This window comes from Aptenodytes forsteri, unplaced genomic scaffold, assembly GCF_000699145.1.
Source record: "Aptenodytes forsteri isolate BGI_AS27 unplaced genomic scaffold, ASM69914v1 Scaffold534, whole genome shotgun sequence".
Classification (NCBI taxonomy): domain Eukaryota; kingdom Metazoa; phylum Chordata; class Aves; order Sphenisciformes; family Spheniscidae; genus Aptenodytes; species Aptenodytes forsteri.
The window spans coordinates 1,095,673-1,118,014 of NW_008795712.1; the positions used below are offsets into that span (position 1 = coordinate 1,095,673).

Consider the following 22,342-nt stretch of genomic DNA (forward strand, 5'->3'; position numbering starts at 1 on the left):
GTGAGCGTGCCGTGGCATGGGGCAGCTTCGCTGAGTAATGGGCATTTGCTCGGTGTTGCAAGGGCCTGGGAAGGCTGCCGCAACATGAGGGAGCTGTAATTTGTCTTGGTTTTTGGTTTGTTTCTTTTTTTAATTTTGAATTTATCAGGTTTTTTTTAGTTTCCTGATTCACTTCCGTTACATTAATTGGAGGCGTCGACAACCTGTAAGAGGCGCCTGCCCGGCCTCCCCAGTGCTCTGCCCCAACACACAGACCCCCACCCCGTGACACAACCCAACAGCAGACGCCTTTCAGCAGCATCAGCACCAGGGGGCTGGGGCAGGGGGTCCCCGGGGCTGGGGTGGGACGATGTGAGGCGGAAAGTCCCGCTGAGCGATCGGGAGATGGTTTAGTTGTTTGGGTTTTTTTTGTTGTTGGGTTTGGTTCCCCCCCGTCCCCCCAAGAGCCAAAGCTTTTACACCCCAGACCTAAGCAACACAACCGTACTGCTGGGCTTCCCGACCCGTGTGACACTGGTCACTGCAGAAGGTACGGCAGCCGCTGTCCCCTTCCCCTCATAGCTGGCCGGTGCAAACCAATGCTGAGCTCGTTGGAGTAGCCCGTCTTCTCATCCACCGCTTGCTGCATCTGTACAATTTGGGGGAAATCAGGTAACACCAGGCTGCGATCCCATTAAAATAAGCGTTAGCACCGAGTCCAGCCCGATCTGGTTTTCCAAAAGGAGCAATCTGCATCCCAACTCCCTCCCCACGAGCTGGTTTCTGGATTTTTTTTTTTTTAAGCAGTTTCCATGCAAAACTTGCCCCATCCCAGCCGGCGTCCGCCTTCCCTGCCCCCAAAGCACCGGGGCCGTTCGCCCAGGTCCGGGGGGCTGCAAGCAGTTGGTTTTTACAGCCCACAGGGGAACCGAAGGAGCAGGAGAAAGAAAAAAATCACTGCAGCGACTAAGGGCAGGGCCGGCAGCGACAACCCCTTGTCCAGTCCGAAGCCCGCCAGCTGGAGAGCATGGGGGGAGCACGGCCAGACCTCCATCTGCTTTTATTTAGCGTAACGATAGGGAACATGGGTATCGAATAAAGCCCTCCCTTGGCTCAGCATAGCTCCGCGGAGCCACGGTCTGTGCCGAGGATTCCCACACCCGAATGGCTGTGGGCAAAGTGCTATTTTTCCTGAGCATCAAGGAGGAGGGAGGACGGAGGGAAGGTAAAGCCGTGGGTTCCTGCTCATCGATGGGAAGGTCCCTAAATTGCAGGCGACAGGGCCAAAGTCTTGTTTGAAACAGATCTCGGCAGCCTCGAGCGATGCCGCTCCATCGTAGGGCCGCGAATGCATCTAAACCTTTTGGTGATACAAACCGGATTAACAAAGCGCAGACTTAACGGCTCTAAAGATGATGTTTATTTAGGTACTGCAGGCTGCATCGCATGTATAATACAATATTACAGTAATTTAGTATTGTACAGAAATAATTAAAAACTTTACAGCTCATTACAAAGTATCTTTGGATTTTAGCTCATTTAAAGTACACCGATCGACACGTGATACCACAGTGTAAATAGCCACTCTTTATATACAGACCCACTACATTTACAGAAATCAACAGAAAGACGAGCTGGAACAGGCTCTCCCAAGACACGGCGGACGTTAGCGGTGGTGAAAAAGCAAAACGTACGTCGGCTGCAATGAGCACGCTTGGGGCGCGCGGGGAGGAACGGCACTAGAGACAAGGATGTCTGAAGCGAGGCGGGAACGTGCCGATTCACACCCTGCCGGTTACTGCTCGGAGCGCGGCTCCCCCGTCGGCTTCAAAATCAGTTTGGCAGGGGAAAGCGAGGGGGAGAGCAGCTGCCTTCTCCTGCCGAACAAAAGCACCGCTCCTACTGAGCGGGTAAGGCCGGTGAAGGGGAAATGTCTTTAACGCGTCCCTACCGCTCTGCGCCCCCTCGCTGGGTTTAAGGAGCCCCAGGCCACGTCCCTGTTCTCTCCGCCGCGGCGTTCGGACGCCAGAGCCAGGACAAGGCTTAGCCAGGCTGGGCCAGGAGGCTCCGCCGCCAGTTGAACCCAGCCTAGCCGGGGGCTCACGGGCAGAGAGCAGCGGCCGAGCCTTTCTCGGGGGTGAAAAATATGACGGTGGTTTAGGAGGAGGGTGGAGAGAGCAGAAACCGAAGCAAAGATAAAGGAGATAAAGGAACAAGACACTTATTTGTGACCCCAGCTCAAGAGTATTTTGTAGTGTGACCAGTCTGCACCTTTACTTACTAGGGAGGATCTCCCTTTCCTAAAAGCTAGGCAGCCTCGAGGCCGGCGTGAAACCCAGCCCCTCGCTGCGTTAGCTGCTGACCCAGGGATAAGGCACTGCGAAAACTGAACCTGTGCAAAGAACCGGCAGTACCAGCGTAAGGACAACACAAGCATCGACACAGAAAAGACTCTTCAACAGCTCCGTTACCGTACACAGGTCTGTACAACACCCAAGCTCGTTTCGTGCAGGTTTTCACGACCGACAGGTAGGAACGAGGGGGGTTTCTTGGTTCGTAGGAGAGCAAAGAGGCGTTGAACATCCCGCCTCGCGGGCAGCAGCGGGGAGCTTCCATCTCAACCACTGACAAAACTCTCTTCTTAAGGACTCGGGCAGTATTACCACGCAGAACTTGTTTCTATTAGTTTTCCTCAACTAAACTACATCATTAAACAGGGAAGAGCCAAGGCCCTCGAACTGAAAAGGTATCATTTTGGACACAGAGATCAAAACACCACGAGCGCTGAACGTAACACAGGAGAAAGCCTTGGCTTGGTTTGAGAAAACCCAAAAAAGTCCCTCCAAAAAAATACCATCCCCTTGGCTGACTCGGAGCAAACGACACCACGCTTCAAAAGCCCGCAGCCCGTGCGGAGGAAGGGACCCGCAGAGCTGCGGACACGGGTTCGGACCCTTACGTTTCCTACGAACCAACGCAATTTTCTACGCCCAGAATCCGAGATCCATCCACGGTTCAGGGATCCAGAAAGCAAGCTTGCACCACCGAGCAGACACAGGAGACGAGACACTCGCTACAAATTACAGTTCCTGCATTAAATATTCTTCTTCCCTGTATAAAGTGCATGAAAGTCTTGGAAAATATGCATAGCTATTAACGCGCCAGCCTCAGCTGCTGAGCAGTTCCAGTAAGAGCACCTCCTCCTTTATGCTGAGCGTAGTTTTTCTAATGTTATCAATTAAAAAAAAAAAGCATACATTACCTTCAGTATGGTTTTAAACTGTTTTCTGGTTAGTTGGCTTAGCTGGTGCAGAGTAACAGATGGCTTTGAGTAGAGGGATGTGCACTCACTGTGCCCAAATCTTGGAAAATATCTTTAGAAGGAACCTCACGTGCTCAGGAAAGCTGGGGTGAGCAGGAGGGAGTCAGAGAAGTCCTCTGAGAGCGTCCTCACGGCCGGACTGGATTTGTTTGGCTTTCTGGAGCTTGCACCGCATCGGGGTGAGTCAGTCAGGGTGGCTTCATTTTTGGGGCGGGTGTCAGGGCGGGATTTGAGGAGAGGTTTAGTTTCAAAAGTCAAACGAGACAATAAAAACCGAGAGAGCTACGAGTAAAATCCTCCCTCCACCAAAGTCAACCAGGCGCTCTGTCAGCAGAGCCACTTCGTCACGCTAATCGTCCACTGACGTTTGAAAACATACCAGCCGTATTTAAGACGTTTGCTTCCAGGTCAAGTTATCCGAGAGGAGGCAGCAAGTATGTTCCGTTCAAACCGCGTTTCACACCCCTCTAAATACGCACAGCACGGTTTTGTAACACGACCGAGGGCGGGTGGGAGAGGAAATCCACCCCGTATCGGCCGGTTGCAGCCTCCGACCACGTGCTCCAGACGTGCAAACACTGAAATACGTCCTCACGCGGTCAGAGCTGTAGTACAAACACGGCCAGAGGAATTTATAGTGGCATAAACAGTGAACTATTAACCCAGCTACCTTCTGCTTGACCCTTTCGCTCCTGCGACTTGGATACCTTTACATTGGCCCCGGAGAACTCCGGTCTTCAGAGACAGCGGCGGAAGAAAAGAGGCTTCCAAAAGGAGCTGGACAGGTTCTTCCCTTCGTATCTCCCCCAAGGGGGCCACCTAGCAAACATCGAGAAGTTTTAAAGACATCCCTAAATCCAGTAAATGAAATGCTGAGACTAAATAACAAACCCCAACTGTCAGTTAGGGGGCTGTTTCACATTAGCTGACTTTCTGCAGCACGTCAGAACAAAGTGCAATTAGAAAAACGGTACAGATGGATTCTAGAAAACTTACAAGGCAGCATAAGACGCATCGTATTAATTAGCGGGCGGTCTTTCATCAGTAAGACTCGTCACACCCCAAAACGAAACGTCGTTTTGTTGCATGAGTCAAGTCCATAAAAACAGTTGCAACTTTAAAACCCAGGATTTTAGCGTCTGAATTATTCATGATTAAATTTCTCCCATCGTCTTGGCTTGAACGGACAGGAGCTTCGTGCAAAGGAAAAGGAGGAAAAACTGTACACTAAAAATATCTTTAAAAGCTGGTCTGTACATTTTATATTAAGATTTCTTTATGAAAATTTAGGAAACACTGAAACTAGGTACACGAAGCTGAAAGGATACACGAATCCCTGGCAGTACTATGCATGCTGCACTGTAACCCATCCCACTTATTTCTGCTACAGATTAGTTTCTATTTTAATTTTATTCCTTCTGCATAAATGATATTAATTACAGTAAATCAGCATAATTATCTCCTTCGCTAAGCATCCCTATCTCCTTTGATGACAATGTATCTTTCCCTTGGACCTCTGAACCAGATGGGTAAGGCACTTAGATACCCACGTGCAGCACGGGCGGCGACTAGACACATATTAAAGTTTCATCATTGATTTAGCATCCTAAATATTCCCCACGTAGATAAAACGTCTATTGCTCAAGCTGTCCAATCCCCCCGTAATGACTAAACAAGATAGAAACAGCTCAGAATACGAGAGTCTGTGGCCCTTCTTGATTTGTTAGAAAATGAGCGTATGTACGTAGATACCTGCACATGTAAATATACACACATGTACAGCAACGTGTAATTTGTGCCACAGGCAGTTAAAAACTAGCAAGGGTTACCAAAAATAAAATCAAGTTTTATAAAAGCCAGCCCAAACCTCCCCCTTTCAAGAGAGATTTGTTTTGGGGACGACTCTTCAGCTGTTCAGCCGGGTTTGCTTTCGCGTGCCGCTGGGACGGTTTAGCTGGCGAGGGAGGCACCTCCTCTTTGGATCGACGCTCGGTATGGTGCTAGTAGAGCTCCTCTGTGCAACGTCGGGCGGTGGATGATTGTAAAGCGCAAACATTTCATATTTTAAAATAATAAATAAAAATAAATAGACTGGATTAATCCCGTTACAAGGGCAGCGGCCCTCTGCTTTGCATAGTGTCTCCAAAGGCTGGGTGGGAACATCGAAGCACTTAAGTGCTGATATCTCTGCAAAAATCCTCCTGGCCCAAAGGACAGAACCAACGAGAAGAAGGTCCTGCCACTTTGGGGCAAGGGAGAGAGGGGATCCTGTCATGGTGAGAGCACACGTTAAACAGATTACAGACAGCAAATTCGCTCAACTCCCCTCTTTCCTAAAAAGAAGGGATCAAAAATATTACAGAGGGGGTCGTGGGCCTTCTCCCATTCCCAACAAATCAGCTAGAAAGATTGTGCTGATTTCCACAGAAGGAGAGAGGGACAACAGGACAGGAATCAAAACGGGCACCGGTCCCAGGTCACAAAACCAAAGAGCTGTTGCTTTTTTAAATGAAGGGGTTTGGGGGGTTCTTTATTTCCAAATAAAGTTTTGTGTCCGCTTCTCCGCCTGTCTGGAATCGTTATAACCTTGCCCTTTCACCATGTGTTATGTGATACGGACACAGCTCTTACGAAATTAGAAAAGAACTGTTATTTTGGGGAGGTTTTTTTTTTTTTAAAATTGCCAGTTACACCGAGAGAAGCACTGGTGCCTGGGTAGTATTTTGTAGCTATTGGAAAGCCATGCCGTAATTTGAGCAATTTACGCATCTCTTCCTTCTGTGAAAGGTGGAAGAGAGCAGAGCTTACACCCACCCACCGCCACGAGCTTTCACCGGCTGCCATCAGTCATACCCTGAAGCGTCGCAATTTGTAACAGGAAACGAAGGGCGTAGATCCAGCACCGTGACAAGGCAAAGAATTAACATGTCAATCACCCAAAGCAGAGAAAAAACCCTTCATTAGTGTTTGCCAGAAACTAGAAGTTCACATGGTTGGTTTAGCTTCCCAAAGCTAGAAGACCTGCTCCCCTGGCTGCGTTGCACGGTGTTTGCTGCGCTGGGTAGGGCTGTCTCAGTTTGCCCAGGATTTCCTGTTCTCCGCATTTTTCTGGCTCTTCTCTGGTCGCAGCGTGGATCCTCCTTCTGATTTCGCCAGGGCTGTGAGCGAAGCCAGGTTGGAGGCTGACCCGGAGAAGCTGCCACTCTTCCTGTTCTCAGCGGCGGCTCCTCCTTGCAACCTCAATCCGGTGCTCCGCCGTCTCGCTGGTCCCGTGGCCTTTTTAACTCTGCCTGGTTTCACAAGCAATCCGTAGCCTGGGTTGCATCTGAAATACTGCTTCCCTCCAATCGAGCCATCATTCTTACCTTTGACGAGAAGAGAAAGAAAGATGATAGACAAAATGGCTTTTATTGTGTGCATATGGCGTGCTACTAGGAGGACACTGGAAGAAGAAAGCAAGAAGAAAATGCTGAGATGGAAAATGACTGTGAAGGTAAACACCCAGGAGGAGAGAGCACTATGGGCACTAGGGAACAAGGCTGGTACGAGAGCAAACAAATCCGAAGATCGATACACTTATTGATATAAAGACAAGTCTTCCAGCTACCAGAGGAGTAGAGAAGTGGGAGTAGCCTTCCCTCAGGAGTGAAGATAAAAAAAAAACCATCAGCTGGTTTTATATCTGCACTTGACATAAGATTAGAGGAAGCAGCTGCCTGCAACAGCAGAAGGCTGGACTTGATTCAGGTGGCTCCTAGCTGCAGGCTTGCGCTCCAGTGACACCAGCACGCTTCACTGCCGAACACCAGCAAAGCCACTGCACGGAGACAGTTACTCTGAATGGGACACTCCACCTTATTCTTCCTCCCCGCTTGCTATTCAGGGGAATTCTTTAATTTCACCAAAAAGCGTTAAATAATCAGTTCAGCAATAGATGCATCACCAAACTATCAGGAAGGAAGGAAAAAAGACATTTAAAAGAGCTTTTGGTTTTCTGAGTTGATGAGTGTCTGAAGTTGAGAAGAGTTACTGTTTCCATGTCATAAAACCTCCACAGAACAGAAAGAAGAATTTCTTTACGCTGATGCTGTTGAGATCTATTTCTCCCTTTAGATCATTTAAAGTTCTCACGATCGCTGTTCTGGGTACCGCAACAGAGACTGCTCCCATCTGTAAAGGGAACGTGAAAAGATACAACAGCTCTTTAAATGACATAAAGGTCACCCCTTTTGTTTTATGGGTGTTTCCTTCTCTCTACCACCATTACCACGTTGGGTCCGATACACCCTCACGTGGCCAAGGACTTGGACTTCTATCCCTGTTTGTAGTGTGACAAAGATACAAGTTTGTGACCGTATTTCCCAAGTGAAGCTCCAGATGTGCTAGTAACCAGTTATGCTCCAACAAATCAGGGACTTAATCATTGTGGAAACAGAAGGGGGAAAAAAATATCTAGCAACATCAGCAGTTGAGTCCTCAACAGACCAAAAATCTCGTAGCCGTTCGACTCTTCCACGAACAGTGAAGCTGATGTTTACCAGGTATGTGCAAACAGCTTAACAGAATTAGCACTGTGGACCAGAGTAGCCAGACAGGGAGGGAAGGTGACTTTCCAAAATGGAAATGAATCTGTAACTATATATTTTTATTTTTTTTAAATAAGGTATGAATTCAGGACTGAGAATCGGGTCTACAACTTTCAAAGGGATTAGAGCTACAGTTTGCTTTCCGGGATGGCAAGCTCCAGAGAGTTTTCTGAAACCAGCTGAAAACACACCATCCAGTTCAGCTTTTAAGAGCACACCATGCGCAGGGAAGATAACTGCTCATTTAATGGGAGTTCTGGATCCTTGACACCATATTTATCTTGGTGAACGGCTCCGATCCCAGGGAAGCGTGCAGCAGAGACGAGCACGGGCAACTCCCTGGGACGTGCTGATTCACCAAACAGAGCCTGCACTGCAGACTTGGAATGCTACAGCTTGGTTAAAAGGATTTAAATAAGGAGCTTTACGTGCCCTTGGTAAACCAAACCCTCTTACTATCAAAGGCAGTGGTATCTACTGCTTGTCTCTTGAATTTTCCACTAGCGCGCCCTGCCTTCCCCCAATCCTGCCTACTCTTGGAGAAAACAAGTGCCATGAAAGTGGACGCGAACCTGCAGAGGAAGGGAGTTATGAAGCCTGGGGCTCCAGCAGAGAACAAATCCCAGCCGTCATCTCTCTTTCATCTCCCTCACTTTAAAGGGCCTGTGCTGAAGTCACTGTTTTTCTGTGTCATGCTACAACGGCACATACGAACAGAGCCTCCCCAGGAACAGCACCCTAGTTTCCAAAAAGTATGTATTAGAGCCTAAATTCTGGGAAGTCTACAGTTGTACAGGTAAGACTCAGACAGGAATGACAAATGAGAAGCTGAAAGAAACCTTAAATCATCTGTACGTCCGGGTGGTCGATGTATGATTATTTCCTACTGGTTTTCATATACATAGGTATACACACACAAACAGTCTTTTGTAATTTTACAGCTTATTTTAAAACAGCTTGTGAGAGACTAGGTAACCTGTCAGGAGACTTTGCATCTTACTTAGCCTAAATGTTCCTTTGCTCATTTGAACCCCACAACTCCTGTTGCGCTTTGGACACTCTTCTCCTCAGAGCAGAAGTCCAGAAGAGAACTCTTTAGACACAAGGCGCATCTCCTACAACTACATACTACATACTTACCGAGCTGCATTGTAAAAGCAATCCTGATTCCTACCTCCATTGTAAGAAGCCAATGAAATAACTGAAAAGGGACACAATTCAGTCAGAGGTCAGTGAGACTAGGTTTACAAAGGCAGACCGGAAAAAGTTCACAGCGGGGAAAGATCTTTTATATTTCCCTTCTCAAAATGCACCCAATGCTAATGACCCCCCCCTCATCAAAAAGTAGCATTAAAATGAACACTGCAAACTCTGACATGCTGTCTGCTTTACACCCGGTCTAGATCATATTTTACCTGAAGGTAAATCCAGTTCGACACCAACCCATGTTCCCTCTTGAAAGTCTGTGGGCCCAATATATCTAACGGTGCCCGTCTTATTTGTGCCAACTGTGACATATTCTCCCTCTTTCAGCCACTCGGGAATTTCATTGGCATCTTCGGAGTCAGAAGTCTCCTCCAGTTTTTCTTCTGCCGCGTCTGATCCATCATGGTTCAGTCCACGGGCAGCGGACGTGCTCTTTTCTCCTTGCTGCTCTTCTGTGTTTAGTGAACACGTGGGATCTGTCCCCAGCATGCTTGTAAAGGACTTCAGCTCTGACGTCTTGACTTTCTGGATTTTGAAGGGGGAGGCTGCAATGCTGGGCTGGGACAATTGGTCAGGATGAATCCGTGGTTTGGGAAACCCCACTTCTGAAGACCCAGAAGCCATTTCTTTTTTCCTAGCGTGTCCTGCTGACTCCATCGATTGTTTGGATAACAACTCCTTCTTTGGAGTGGAGGTAGAAAGAAAGGTTTTTGCATCAGTGGCTACAGAGGCATCATTTGCCTGCTCGCTTTGAGTCACAGGAGATGCGCAAGATTTTGATTTCAAAGCATCATTTCCATTCACTTCAGTGCTGTCTTTAGGTCTTGTGTGAGCACTTTGAAGGCTGAAGGCGGGTAGACTCTCTCTCTTAGTACTGAGACAGCTTTCTGAAGAACCGTCCGAGTGCCCTGGCACGTCAGAAGAAGAGACCTGAGCCACAGCGGGAGCTGGGAAGTCACTCACTGCAGGCATTTGACCCCCTGGCTGAGCCACAGCATCAATTCCTGCTGCAAGGGCTTCAGAGAGGGTGGCTGTCGAGACACTATGAGAAAAGTACCCGCTGGAGGCTTCACTCAGAGGACTTGGAGGTCCTTCCTGGGAGTCCTGCACCTGGATGTCTCCCGTGGGCTGCTGCAGAGGCACTTTGGGTGTCTTTTCCGGACTCTTGTCCGCCTCAGACGTCTGCACTGCAGTTTCGAATGGCTGTTTCCCTACTTCCTCTTGGTTAATCTGAAACAGAAGAGGATAGGGACCGTGGAGCTCTGTATCCAAAATATCTGGGCTAAAAGGACAGATACAAGGCCTCTGGGAAGTACTAAGGCCTCCAGCTTATCTAAATCCCTGTGTAGCTGCAATCTCCAAGAGGTGCGAGCTGATCTGAAGTCAGCTTCGCAAACCTGGTAGGATTGTCAGCTCATTTCTTCCATTAATAAGAAAAGTGTCGACTAAAAGAAATACGTTCCCCAATATTTACTGAAAAATTATTTATATTACAGGAATGGTCATTTGCTGTTTGAATAGCAGGATTTATATGAAATGTGAAACAGCCATGATCTATAAGTCTCTCACAGTTATTTGGCTTAACTCTCAGGATTGATAAATCATGCCTCTCCAACTAAACTGTCATTTATGTCCCCGTTTCCAAAAGCCATTCCCACCTCAATGCCGCCAGCACCACACACTTTCAGAGTATGAAATTAACTGCACCTCGTGAGATTAACAGCCCATTTTAGTGATGTATTTCTTGGCTGTAAAGTTTACTAAATCTGATAGATCAATATCTTTTGCCACCACATGTACTCTAAAAGATTAGGATGTCTCTAAATCTCTTTGGGAGGGAGGGAAGAGGCTTCTAATATGAAGGGGAAAAAAAAAAAGTGGTTGGAGGACAGCAGATTTGTACATATCCTATCTTAAGTCTCAGGTGTGCATTTTTGTTTACTGTTCAAATTTTGTTTTTTATCCCATCTAGTGGCAACATGTCCAAAACTACAGGATTTTCACCTATTCTGAAGTGCCTTTTCCACTGGAAACATAAGTGGCATTTGAAGAAAGAGGGATTTGATTGAACTACAGGAATTTCAGAACCAAAGGCTAGCTTGGTATTGCTACATGAAATGTAATACAAAAAAGTTTTTTGAAATATTCCTGTGGATTAAAGACATATTTTTAGCTTTTCTATGGAGAGGGTGGTGTACACGTGGACTCTGGAGCTCCGCTCTTTCTTTGGGCTTTCCCTTTTAAGCATTCAGATAACACACATTTTGCTAAGACAATAAAAGCACAGTGGGAGAAAGCTGATTTGCTATTCATAAGACTGAAGTTCAGCAGAACTGTGGGAGATCATAGGGTCTATTATCTCTCCAGCTTAGCAAGAGCCTTTTTTTCACACCGATATCATGAATTGGCTTGAAATGTAAAATTGAGAATTAAGCTCAACACTCAGAATAACAGACACATTCTGTTTATAGGAAGTGTCAGAGCCTAGCAATTTGCCTTTTAAAGCGGCAAAACAGCTAAATTTTAGCTAGTTAAGCAGTCATATGATTAACCAGGCTTTAAAATATGAAAGTGTAACCAGCGATAAAGGGAGATTTTACCAAGACCTAAGAAAACACAGCAACACACACTGCATTTAATTGTCTCACAGTGAAGCAACAGTACAAGTGCAACAGGTTTTAAGGAGCTATCCCAGCAGCTGCTTTTGCCACCTCCGGTTTCCAGGCATGTGAATATGCAAACCGTATCATCACATCCTGGGATGTGCTTACCTGTTTCACCCTTGCAGCGCTGGCATCAATACTGGCAGACTGAACCATAATTCGTGGGACAGCCTGCAGGAATGAAAAAAAAAAACAACAAAACAGAGCATTGTTCACTTAAAGGATTAAATATTGTCAAATTGGTAAACATTAAAACTTACATCTGAAATTTTGGAATCGCAAACAAACCGTTGTCACGAAGGGATGGAGCATTGCTATTTTATTGCATTCTGACAACGTACTCCGAAGGGGAAAACACCTTAACCAAGGCACCCTGGAATTTTAACACATAAGCAGCCACAAAGTACAATTTCACAGTGTACAACGTTTTCTTTTAATGCAGTCAAAGACAGACCACTGAGCAACCAGACGACGAAGAGGTCTGAGGTCGCGCTGGTCTGGCTAGTGAAAACCTCAGCTTCAGTCCCTCTCCCAAACTCTTTCTCCATCTCCAGTATCTTAATTCAGTTTAGCTTTTGGCATTGTTCGCTTTAACTCAAGGAGAAAGCCAGAAACAAGATCTGTGCATCTTCTTTTCAAAGAGGGCATCACCACTGCCTGCTAGAGTGAAGACTACACCTGCCATTTGCTAATCACAATATATCGGTCCCGTGTCAGAAGGACCACTTCGCAGTTTCATAGAATCATAGAATCATTGAGGTTGGAAAAGACCTCTAAGATCATCGAGTCCAACCGTCGACCCAACACCCCCATGCCCACTAAACCATGTCCCTAAGCGCCTCATCTACACGTCTTTTATACCTCCAGGGATGGTGACTCAACCACTTCCCTGGGCAGCCTGGTCCAATGTTTAACCACTCTTTCAGTAAAGACATTTTTCCTCACGTCCAATCTAAACCTCCCCTGGCGCAACTTGAGGCCATTTCCTCTCGTCCTCTCGTCCTATCGCTGTTTCAACAGTATTTTTCTCTTTTATAGCACAGGGTTTGATATGAAGGCTTTGACAATAGATGTCCCTCGCTTGCTCTGTATTCAGGTTTTTATTTTCAATATTTGAAATAATCACTCTCCTAAGACTGTAACAGCAAATTGTGACACTTGACTATAAATCTTAGGTTAAGCTGTCAGCTTGGGCTGTCATGCACTGTTGACACAGGAGTGTTGACCAGTTCAATGGAGAACCTTGGGAAAGGGAAGCATGAAGAAAAGGAGAGCGCAGAAAAAGGCAGAAACAACTCTCTTTAGCTCTGTTAAATAACGTACTGCAAGTGCAGGTTCATACTTCCAGGGAAAGAGCTCTTTAAGGGTGACATATTATACAATTTGGGAGCAGTCTGCTTTTTTTGCCTTTTTTTTTTTCTCCAAGGGACTTGAGAACTCCTTCTGTAGCAATATGCAGACAGCGCTCATCTCCGAGACAGCTATTTCCAGAATTCAACAATCTGTTTAAAGAACAGAAACTTTCCAGCTGAAGAGTAAGGTACTCTTCTCTTGCATCCTTTCTAAGTACAGTAAAGCAGGAATATGACCAATCCTGTCCCGAAAAGAAATAAACATGGGGGAAAGAAACAGCTATTATTTATACAGAGATTGCCAGGCATTAAATAAAAACACGGTTGTTCAAGGTAAAAAATAAAAAGACAAAAGACGGATAAAAACTCCAACAGGTTCACAGTGGATCAAAATAATTTTTTTTAAGACATTAAAGCATTAGTTCAATAAAAGAAAGCAGGAGAGGAGGGGTTTGCTTGTCATTAAACCTGCTAATTGAAAGTACACCACTGAAGTGGGGTTCAGAGCAAACTGGCTCTATTTCGGGTGCACAAGGTATTAGCATTTTGAGATCCTTACTAGGACATGCACTGGGGCTCCAGGAAGCAGATGGCGACCCGAATCAGAACAAATCAACGAAGCCTAAAAATAAACACAGCTTTAGGGCTCGTGATCCAGTGGTTTTCAGACACCTCATACTCCAGAACTTCAGCTTCCTTTGGAATAAAGCAGCAATCTTCTAAGACAAAAGTATTAACCTGAAAACAACCGTAGTACTGACTTGCAACCGAGTCCAGAGATAGCTTAGAGCAATGAGGTGCGTGAGTACTCTGACTCGTCCTGAAGTATTAACTCAGACATGCAAGGATAACTTGATTGTCATAACAGCCAAGTGTTTCGCTTTAACAAAGACTAGAGAGGAGAGGGATTAACTTTCTTATGAGAAAACCCTGCAAATTTTAGGTTTAATAGAAGCTTATCACGGTGTTGAAGGGAGCAGAGTATTTGGCAGAACACTTATTCTCTCCTCTTCAACCATCTATGAACCATGGGTTGGTCTACCTTGGGAGTGCAAAGCCAAGCTATTAAATATCACCTTTTAATGAAAAAAATATCTGCAGTCACAAGGCATTAGGGCTAATCCCTAGGCAGGCACTTACATCCCTAGGCATAGCACTTTAAACCTTTTGCAGAGGTGCAGCTGAACCTCAGTGAGAAGCCAAGGCTCTTGAATTCAAATTATCCTAGTTAAATATCTCCATGGTCCAGTGCTAAAAGCACTGCATTTTGGCATCTCAGAAAGGTCGCGAAAAGGAAAAACACTGTCCTTGTTGCTTCCACACTGCTGTTGTGATCTGATATAGCAGGGGAAACAGCCTTTTTCAGCAGACCTTCTATCAGGAGCTAAAGCCAGCTCCAGGCTCTCACGCTGGCACCGCAACACAACTTGATCTTTTTGCCCCATTTTCTCCCAGTATACGTGCCATCTCTGGGAAGTGCTCTGAGGTCTAGCATTATTATCCAGAGATAAGCACTCAGAATTGGAATAAGAAAAAGTATTTAAAGATATTTCTCAGTTCCTTTGATTTCCTTTTCTCCCTTTAAAACAAATAAACGGAGGAAAGCATTTGTTTGGGTTTTTTATCTCTCAAAAACCTTCAGTCTTACAGCCTGTAAATCCATGAAACATAAAAATCCAGTTGATATCAAATAGCAAAAGAAAGAAAACCGTTACACTTTAATCATTCCTCATCAAGTTCTCCCCCTGAAAGGATGACAAATCTCAAAACTACAATAACTTTGCCAAGCAATGTTTAGAAAAACATGGAGAAAAAAGCAATTATGAGAAGTGGCACTTGCCCAACTTTAGCGTTGACAAGAAACAGATGGGCAGAAACACCCTCACTGGGGCAGCAAGGGTACTAAAACAAATCTTTGTTATGAAATGTAGTCAAGTTACTTGGGGGGGGAGATACTGAAAACAATGTGCTTGACTATCTCTGAAGACATTTACTGGATGAAAAATATTTCTGAATCGAGAGCCAAATTCTGTCATTAAACGTTTGTAGATAGCGACTGCTAAACCAGACACATATATTTACCCAATGGCAAAACATGACCCTTTTACAGTGATAATTTTTGGCACAATTTCTTCAAGCAAGCTGACAAAATATGAAGTAAGAGAGAACACGAAAGCAATTAACTTTAAAGCATCTTTGAATCTTTGTAGAACAAAAATTGTCTTTTTCTTAAGAGCTGCTACTCTGTGCAGTGAGTTTATAAGGATTTCTAAGAGTGTGTATGTTCTGGTCAGACGAGAGGTCAGTTTGCACATACTTTGAGGTGACCAAAAGCCACGTAGTTACTAGTGATTAGCGTAATCTGGAGACCAACCTGGTATGTTGGTGAGCTTGACCAGGAAAAGCAAGTGTGTATCTCACTGCACTTACAGAGGCACCAAAATTAATCCTAAATTAACTCTTTTTCGTACTGTATATTACATATATATAACGGCAACCTCTTCTATGAGCTCAGAAAAACACATTTGGTATTTCTATGTCATTAAACATTTTGTAAAACACCTCTGACCATGGTGACTGATGACTTCAGTACAAAGCCTTTTGACTTCATGTCACTGGATGAAAATCCTTCAATGTTAACACCCAACATGCAGCAAGTTCAGTGGCAGTTAACAGAACAGACTGGGCCAGCGCGTACAAGAATTATCCTCCAAGCTCCAGAAATGGTCTAGCCAAGGTTATAGCTGATGCAATCCTAAAAAGGCATTATCAGAAAACTTCCACTGCGCTTGTCTATGCTTTACCATCCACAGATTGGAGTGACTGAGCTCAAGGACTGTCACACTGACAGTATTATGTTCACATCACCATTTAAAAGCAGCTATTGGAAACTTCTGCAGCAGGGCATAACAGTTGCTTCATTAAATATAGATTTACATCAGTTTTGAGCACTCGGGATAAAATACTTTCACAAGACATACACAGCAATGCAGTAAGAATTCTGAATCCCCTAGGACGTAGCCAAAAAAGTTGAATCCATTTTAAAAAGGTCCTCCCCAACAATATTCCTCTCTGCCCTCCATTTTAAAATCATTTTGAAGTCATTAATCATTCAAATATAACATCTCCTGCATTCCAAAAGGAGATCTGAAACCCAGTACAAGTTAGTTTGTTGTTTTTTTGGTCTGTGTTTGTTTTCTTCTCTGAAGACACTGTGCATTTAAATATTAACCCAAACAAAACCCTCTTATTCCACCTTCCATATGTGGAACATTTCAGCCTGTAACCATACTTTTGAATTCCACATTTCTAATATACTTTACGCAAAATTAACCATACCGTTTTCTATGCAGTTAAATTACTTCACTCCTAGGTCCAAGCAGATTAAAAGGGTAATTCATAACCATTTTCAAGTTAGTTCATAAAGAAGTTTCAGTGGTTTGCTCTAAGAACTTTAAAAGCCAGTTTTCCATACTCATTCTCATTAAAAACTATTTGTATGATGATGATAGCGAAAACTGAACTCAGAAAGAAATCAAAACACTAACAACTCAGTCCCAAGAACTAGACACATATGAGCTCAGCTGGCCACAGAGGATCTGTTGAGCTATGCTGATTATAGCATCCAAATGATTCTTTATTTGAAACTCTGAAAAAAAGCCTTTGAGATTTTAAAAAAGGTTCTCCGAGGCCACAATATTTACATTTGATTAAGGAATGTCAGTTCTAGCAATTATACTATGCATCACGCACATCCATGAAACTTATTTTTTAATGCACTGCCAGAAAAAAGCTTTTGTCTACTCAGATAGCTTTTCATTAACTGCATTTCATTATTTTTTAAGATTAATTACTACGTCTGCATCAGAAGGTGAAAGAGAAAAAATTGAAAGCTGCCCTCTCCATGTGTCACATGTCTGCATTTCCGTACCACAAAATAAAAATGAGTTACATTAGCATACGGAAATTCAAATAGTTTCTTATTTTTTTAACACAGCTGTGACTCAAGATCTCTCATTTAAGCCATGTGCTAACAAAAAGACATCTGAGCATCCAACAAGGTTCTCGAGTATGAAGGTGACCAAAATCCACTTACCAAATGCACATTGGTCAGAGGAATGTGCTTCCGCCACAGCAATGTCAAAAAACAGAAACTGAAATTTAGTATGTACATTTTTAATATCAGCACCCAATGATGCCCTAAAATGTAATTACACGGGCAGTTCCTGGAGATCAACAGGGTCGTAAGGTAAAGAACAGTAATTCTGCTTGGTGTACACTATGAAAGCCTCAGCGTGTTAATAAAAAAGACAAGCTTCAAGAGCATGTACATAATATAATTAAGCACAGATAGATGAAACACTGATTCTCCATCCACCTGCATATTTTACGCAAGTATTTTAAACTTTTCCCCCATCAGCAATAAGGTTTGGTAAGGCTTTAAATCTTGCACACTGCGGTACTAAGCTTTTTAAAGAACAGACTCGGAAAATAAAAAGCAATTCCAGCAATCAAAAAGGTTTAAGTTGTTGGCTTTTTTTATTTACAGACTACTGGCAATTAATTTAAAGGCATCAGATAATGGACAAAACGGGCATTTTCTAACTTAAAAGTATATAAACAGCTTCATCAGAAACCAATCTTTTAGGTACATAAACAGCTTCATCGGAAGCCGTTCTGCTAGTTACATAAAGAATCCTATTATGCCAAATTAATTCAATCTAACTAATTAGAGAGCAGGAAGTTCTTTCAATTATTTTATGTGCTGTCTGAGAAACACACTTGAATACGAGAGCAGATTTCATTAATTGCGGTTCATTATTCTCCAGATTAGTTACTAAACTTGCATCAGAAGGTCAAAGACAGCAATTTTGTTAGCTGCCACCACCTTGACTGGAATGTCTCTGCATTTCTGAAACTCAGGCAACCACTGACTATAAACAAAAAACAGCACCGGGAAAGACCATTTTGTTAAGATAATTTTTGTATGTGCTCACTTACTTTAAGGTTGATGCCAGCCTAAGCAACGGCGTATGATTGAAATAAAAAGCTGCTAAAATAAAAAAAGGTATTTTCAGAACGAGCGATCGGAACTCCACCTTCTGTTTACTCGCACAGAATCAGAGATGCGGTAACGCGTCCACTCAGAGCTGCTTGGTCGTGATGAACTTAACTTCAGTTATAAACTTGGAAGAAGGTTAAGTACTGCTCCCTTGGAAATGATGCTCAAAAGCACTGAAATCCACTTAGCCCTAAGACCCTGCTTACAAGGCGCAACAAATCAAATCTGATGCTTTCTGCAGAGACGTACAGTCATCCAACCCTGATAATTTAACTATAACATATTGGAGATTTAATACAACAGCTGGGCCAGCCATCTAGTTCAAGATGGTTCACCAGCATTTTTCCAGAACAGGTTTTAACGACATTAGATAATTAAGTACTCTCAAATAATGTAACAGATATGCACTGAAAAGGGAGCTTGACAAGAACTTTGGAAATTCTCTTTCACTGTAGTTGTTCGATGAACCAGGAGAAAGTAATAAACTGATCCCCTTAGCTTTTTGGTATTTATGTTCAAAAACCTGTTATTACGCATCTGCTCATTTGCTTTTAGCCAGGAAAGGATGATTTAGATCTATTTGCTTTGTAAAGCATTCCTTTAGTCATTTCTATTCCTGAACCTAGCTCTCCCAATTTGCTGTTTACGGCAACAGAAGCCCATCAGTTCCCAGTTAGCGGTCAGATTCCTTTGCAATTACAGCCAAAAAATCCTTTCGGCTTCGCCTCCCCCTTATACTTCTCGTACTTTCCCACCTACTCACCTTGCACATTCATTTACGTCCCCTGCCACTGTGTATCGAAGTCTTATTCTGCCACAGAACTAAGATGTGTTCTGTATTTTCTGAGACTCAGAAATATCATTTTTTGTGTCCTCTCTATTGCGTCGTTTCCTACAGTTATGCAAGAATTACTAGCTTGCTGTCTCGCTCTGGCAGGTTAGCGATAAGGTGTTAAAGCTGATTGCCAAACGCTGACCTCCATAGCAGCCCCATCATCCACTGAGTACAACGGCCATTCATCACCGCCACCGGTTAAATTCTTCTGGCCACATTTGCATCATCAGGCCATTATAAAGAAACAGCAAGAAAGATTACGAGACATGATATTTATGATCTTAAAGCCAGACTCGCTACAACAGCACGTATTTATTTTTTCTGCTGCACAGAAGAAGCTGTAGCTAGTTCTGTAGCAGTTCCTTCAATTTTCGCTCTCTCTTCTATGCACTGTGATTGCTAACAGGAGTGAAGAAGCCCTGTTTCCTTACTGATAGAGCTGCGAAGAATATCTATAAACCTCTCAAACCAGTGAGGTGTATTTGTAACACAACTGACTTGTTCTGTTACAAAACTAAAAGTGGCAAGTAATTTTAAGATTTCATTTTACTACACAGATCCAGTGGTCATGGAAAAACTTAGGTTGCTCTCCAACGCAACCAAGCATAACAAAATCACACGCTCCTGTTTATATATTAGCTTTTATTTTTTTTGAAACAAAGCAGAAATAGCATTTTCCCTCCTATTAAAAATTGTTGCGATCATGATCTGATTACTTGAGTTTCCACAGTAATCCATAATATAAATTAAAATATCTTTAAATAGATGTCTTTGTAGTTTAAAAACTGACTTCAAGACAAATAATACAAGACTGATCTTGAACAGTAGGAAGGAGTGGGAACAGGTGGTTAGACTAGAGGCAGGAAATTAGACCTCGTTTGTAATCTCAGCTCTCATTGATTCAGTAAGAATTCAAGAAGTTGTGAAAGGCTCTCACTGCAATTGTAAAGAACACCTATTTGCATCTTTCGATACCAGAATACCTTTAAGAAAGCCACTGTCTTAATTTTAATTCTCTGAATTTCATAGATGAGTAAGGTTCTACGAATCCAGTCTCAACACTAAGGCTGTTGTAAGCAAAAGGCAACATGAAAATGTAAAGCATTAAAGTAGATAAGATTTGGGAGTAAAATTTGCTCCTTTTATTACTTTGTAGAGAATAGAACCACAGTCAAACTAAAAATATTTTGAATCTGCCTTCCTTTTATTTGTGCTAGGTCTGTCATAAGTTACTTTTAAAAATATTTAAGTGTTAGGGTATTTATTTTTGGTCTATTTATTTAATATTTCACTGTACTTCTACAGTGACAAAACAACTTCCTGTAATCCTCAGACAGTCTTATAACAGCAAGTTTAGCTGTAGCAAACAACGGAATAGAATGTCTGGATCCAGTCACAACAAATAGTTGCTTGGGGATTCTTAGGGTTTGTTTTGCTTTGTTTTGAGAAAGATATCCTTTAAAACATTTTTCTGCATGTAAAGAGGTATGGAAAGGTCTCAGTTAACAGGTAATGTGCTTCCAGAACTCCAGACAAGTGAACGAGACAGCAGAGTGAGCTGGACGGTTAACAAAGCACGGACAGAGTGGACTTCCACAAACTTTAACGTGCGAGATCTGGCTCCAGATTTATCTTCATAACAGTTTTTTAAATCTTCCAGACTTACGCTATACAGGACTACTCCTTTATAAATAAACTACAGACTCTCAAATAAAGGAGAAAATATTATTTATAATGGGATTCTGTATTTCATCTGTTTTCTTTAAAAGAAAGTAGTGTTTTCTAGTCTGCTTGACCACGCATTAGCTACTGCTCAGAGCACAGAAGCCACATCGGGAGCAGGTGGAGTTTTGCAACACAGCATGCAAAAAAAAAAAAAATCAAATGCTTCTCTGACATGTGGAATAGACAAAGAGAACGAACAAAGCAACTGGCCAAAGTACATAGCAGGTAAAAGGTGACATGAGCTGGGGCGAGGGGGAATGGTGTATGAAATAACAAATTAAAAATAGAATTACATTTTCCACTTGGCAATACACAAACAACACTAAGTGCACTTCATAAATTTTACTATTGTTGCTGTGGTAATTTAGTGGTATTACCATAAATCACGCTGGTAGTGTACTTGGCACTTTAAAAAAGCCAAGTGGGCTGAGTGTATCAATAAGTTTAAACAGCTCCACTATCTCTGGACAGAATGGAGGGGAAATGCATCACAAGGCTTTACTGTGACTAAAAGCTTGGTTTGCCCTGCAACAACATATAAAATAGCACTTTGCCAGCAAGTCTAACAGCACTCACCAGTATTGCTGCATAGCCTATTTGATTTCATTTTTTACCTGCTGTGCAAGGGGAGAGGTCTGCCTGCCCTTTTTCTCATCTCTAACAGGAAAGAGAGACTTCAGCAGCTTTGGCATCTGAGGCACAAAGGACTTTACAGGATTCAGATAGGAAGCAGCAAGGCTACCAATACCTGTTGGAAAAATTAAAAAATGAGAACAGTTATGCTTTGGGGAAAAGGAAAAAAAAAACCCAACCCAAAACCCCCTAAAAAAGTATTACAAAACTGTTATCATTTTAGTCTGAGATGACACCTTCCAGTGGTCAAAGCATTAGCCAAGGAAAAGCACTGAGTGCTTGGCTCCTCCTTCGAAAGGGACATATGAATTTGGGTAGGTCTTAATCTGTGGCCCCAGTATACAGAAAATCTTTTTCATCACATAGTGTGAAAAAGCTTGTTGTTTGCACTTAGAAACATAAAATGCTTTATAACTTGCAGAAGCAGGGGGAAAAAAAAAACCCAAGAAACAAAATTGAAAAAGGATGTCCATACAGCACACAATTTTAACAGCAATTACAAAACTTACTAGAAATAAGAGATGAGAAGATCCAAGTTAAGAAAAAGCAAAAAGTTAGGGGCATTTAACTCTTCTTACTCACACTGCCATTTTTTCCACACTACTCCCCCCTTGAGAAAACCTAGTTATATGTACTAAACATCACTACTATATATCTCTGTGCTCTCAGTTACACATTAGGCACATCAGCTGCAAAATAATCCATCCAAATCCAGTACTGCTTATTTTCTAACATATTAGCAGCCTTACTGTCTTTGCTGGTGTCCTGGTTTCGGCTGGGATAGAGTTAATTTTCCTCCCAGTAGCTGGCATAGTGCTGTGTTTTGGATTTAGCGTGAGAATAATGTGATAACACACTGATGTTTTAGTTGTTGCTAAGCAGTGCTTATACTAAGTCAAGGACTTTTCAGCTTCCCGTGCTCTGCCAGCGAGGAAGCGCACAAGAAGCTGGGAGGGGGCACAGCCAGGACAGCTGACCC

At 43.3% G+C, this 22,342-nt stretch overlaps 1 protein-coding gene across 1 annotated transcript in view; it reads right to left on the bottom strand.

Moving 5' to 3' along the window:
- Positions 1-1,384: 1,384 nt before the first annotated feature.
- The window catches only part of KIF13B (kinesin family member 13B), a 128,545-nt gene continuing 107,587 nt past the window's right edge, over positions 1,385-22,342 (bottom strand). The window contains exons 37-40 of the mRNA XM_019473179.1: positions 21,345-21,478; positions 11,865-11,927; positions 9,303-10,323; positions 1,385-6,666 (exon numbers count right to left, since the gene is read on the bottom strand). Coding sequence (XP_019328724.1) covers positions 6,374-6,666; positions 9,303-10,323; positions 11,865-11,927; positions 21,345-21,478 — 1,511 coding nt within the window. The 3' untranslated portion in view covers positions 1,385-6,373. The remainder of the gene's footprint in view (positions 6,667-9,302; positions 10,324-11,864; positions 11,928-21,344; positions 21,479-22,342) is intronic.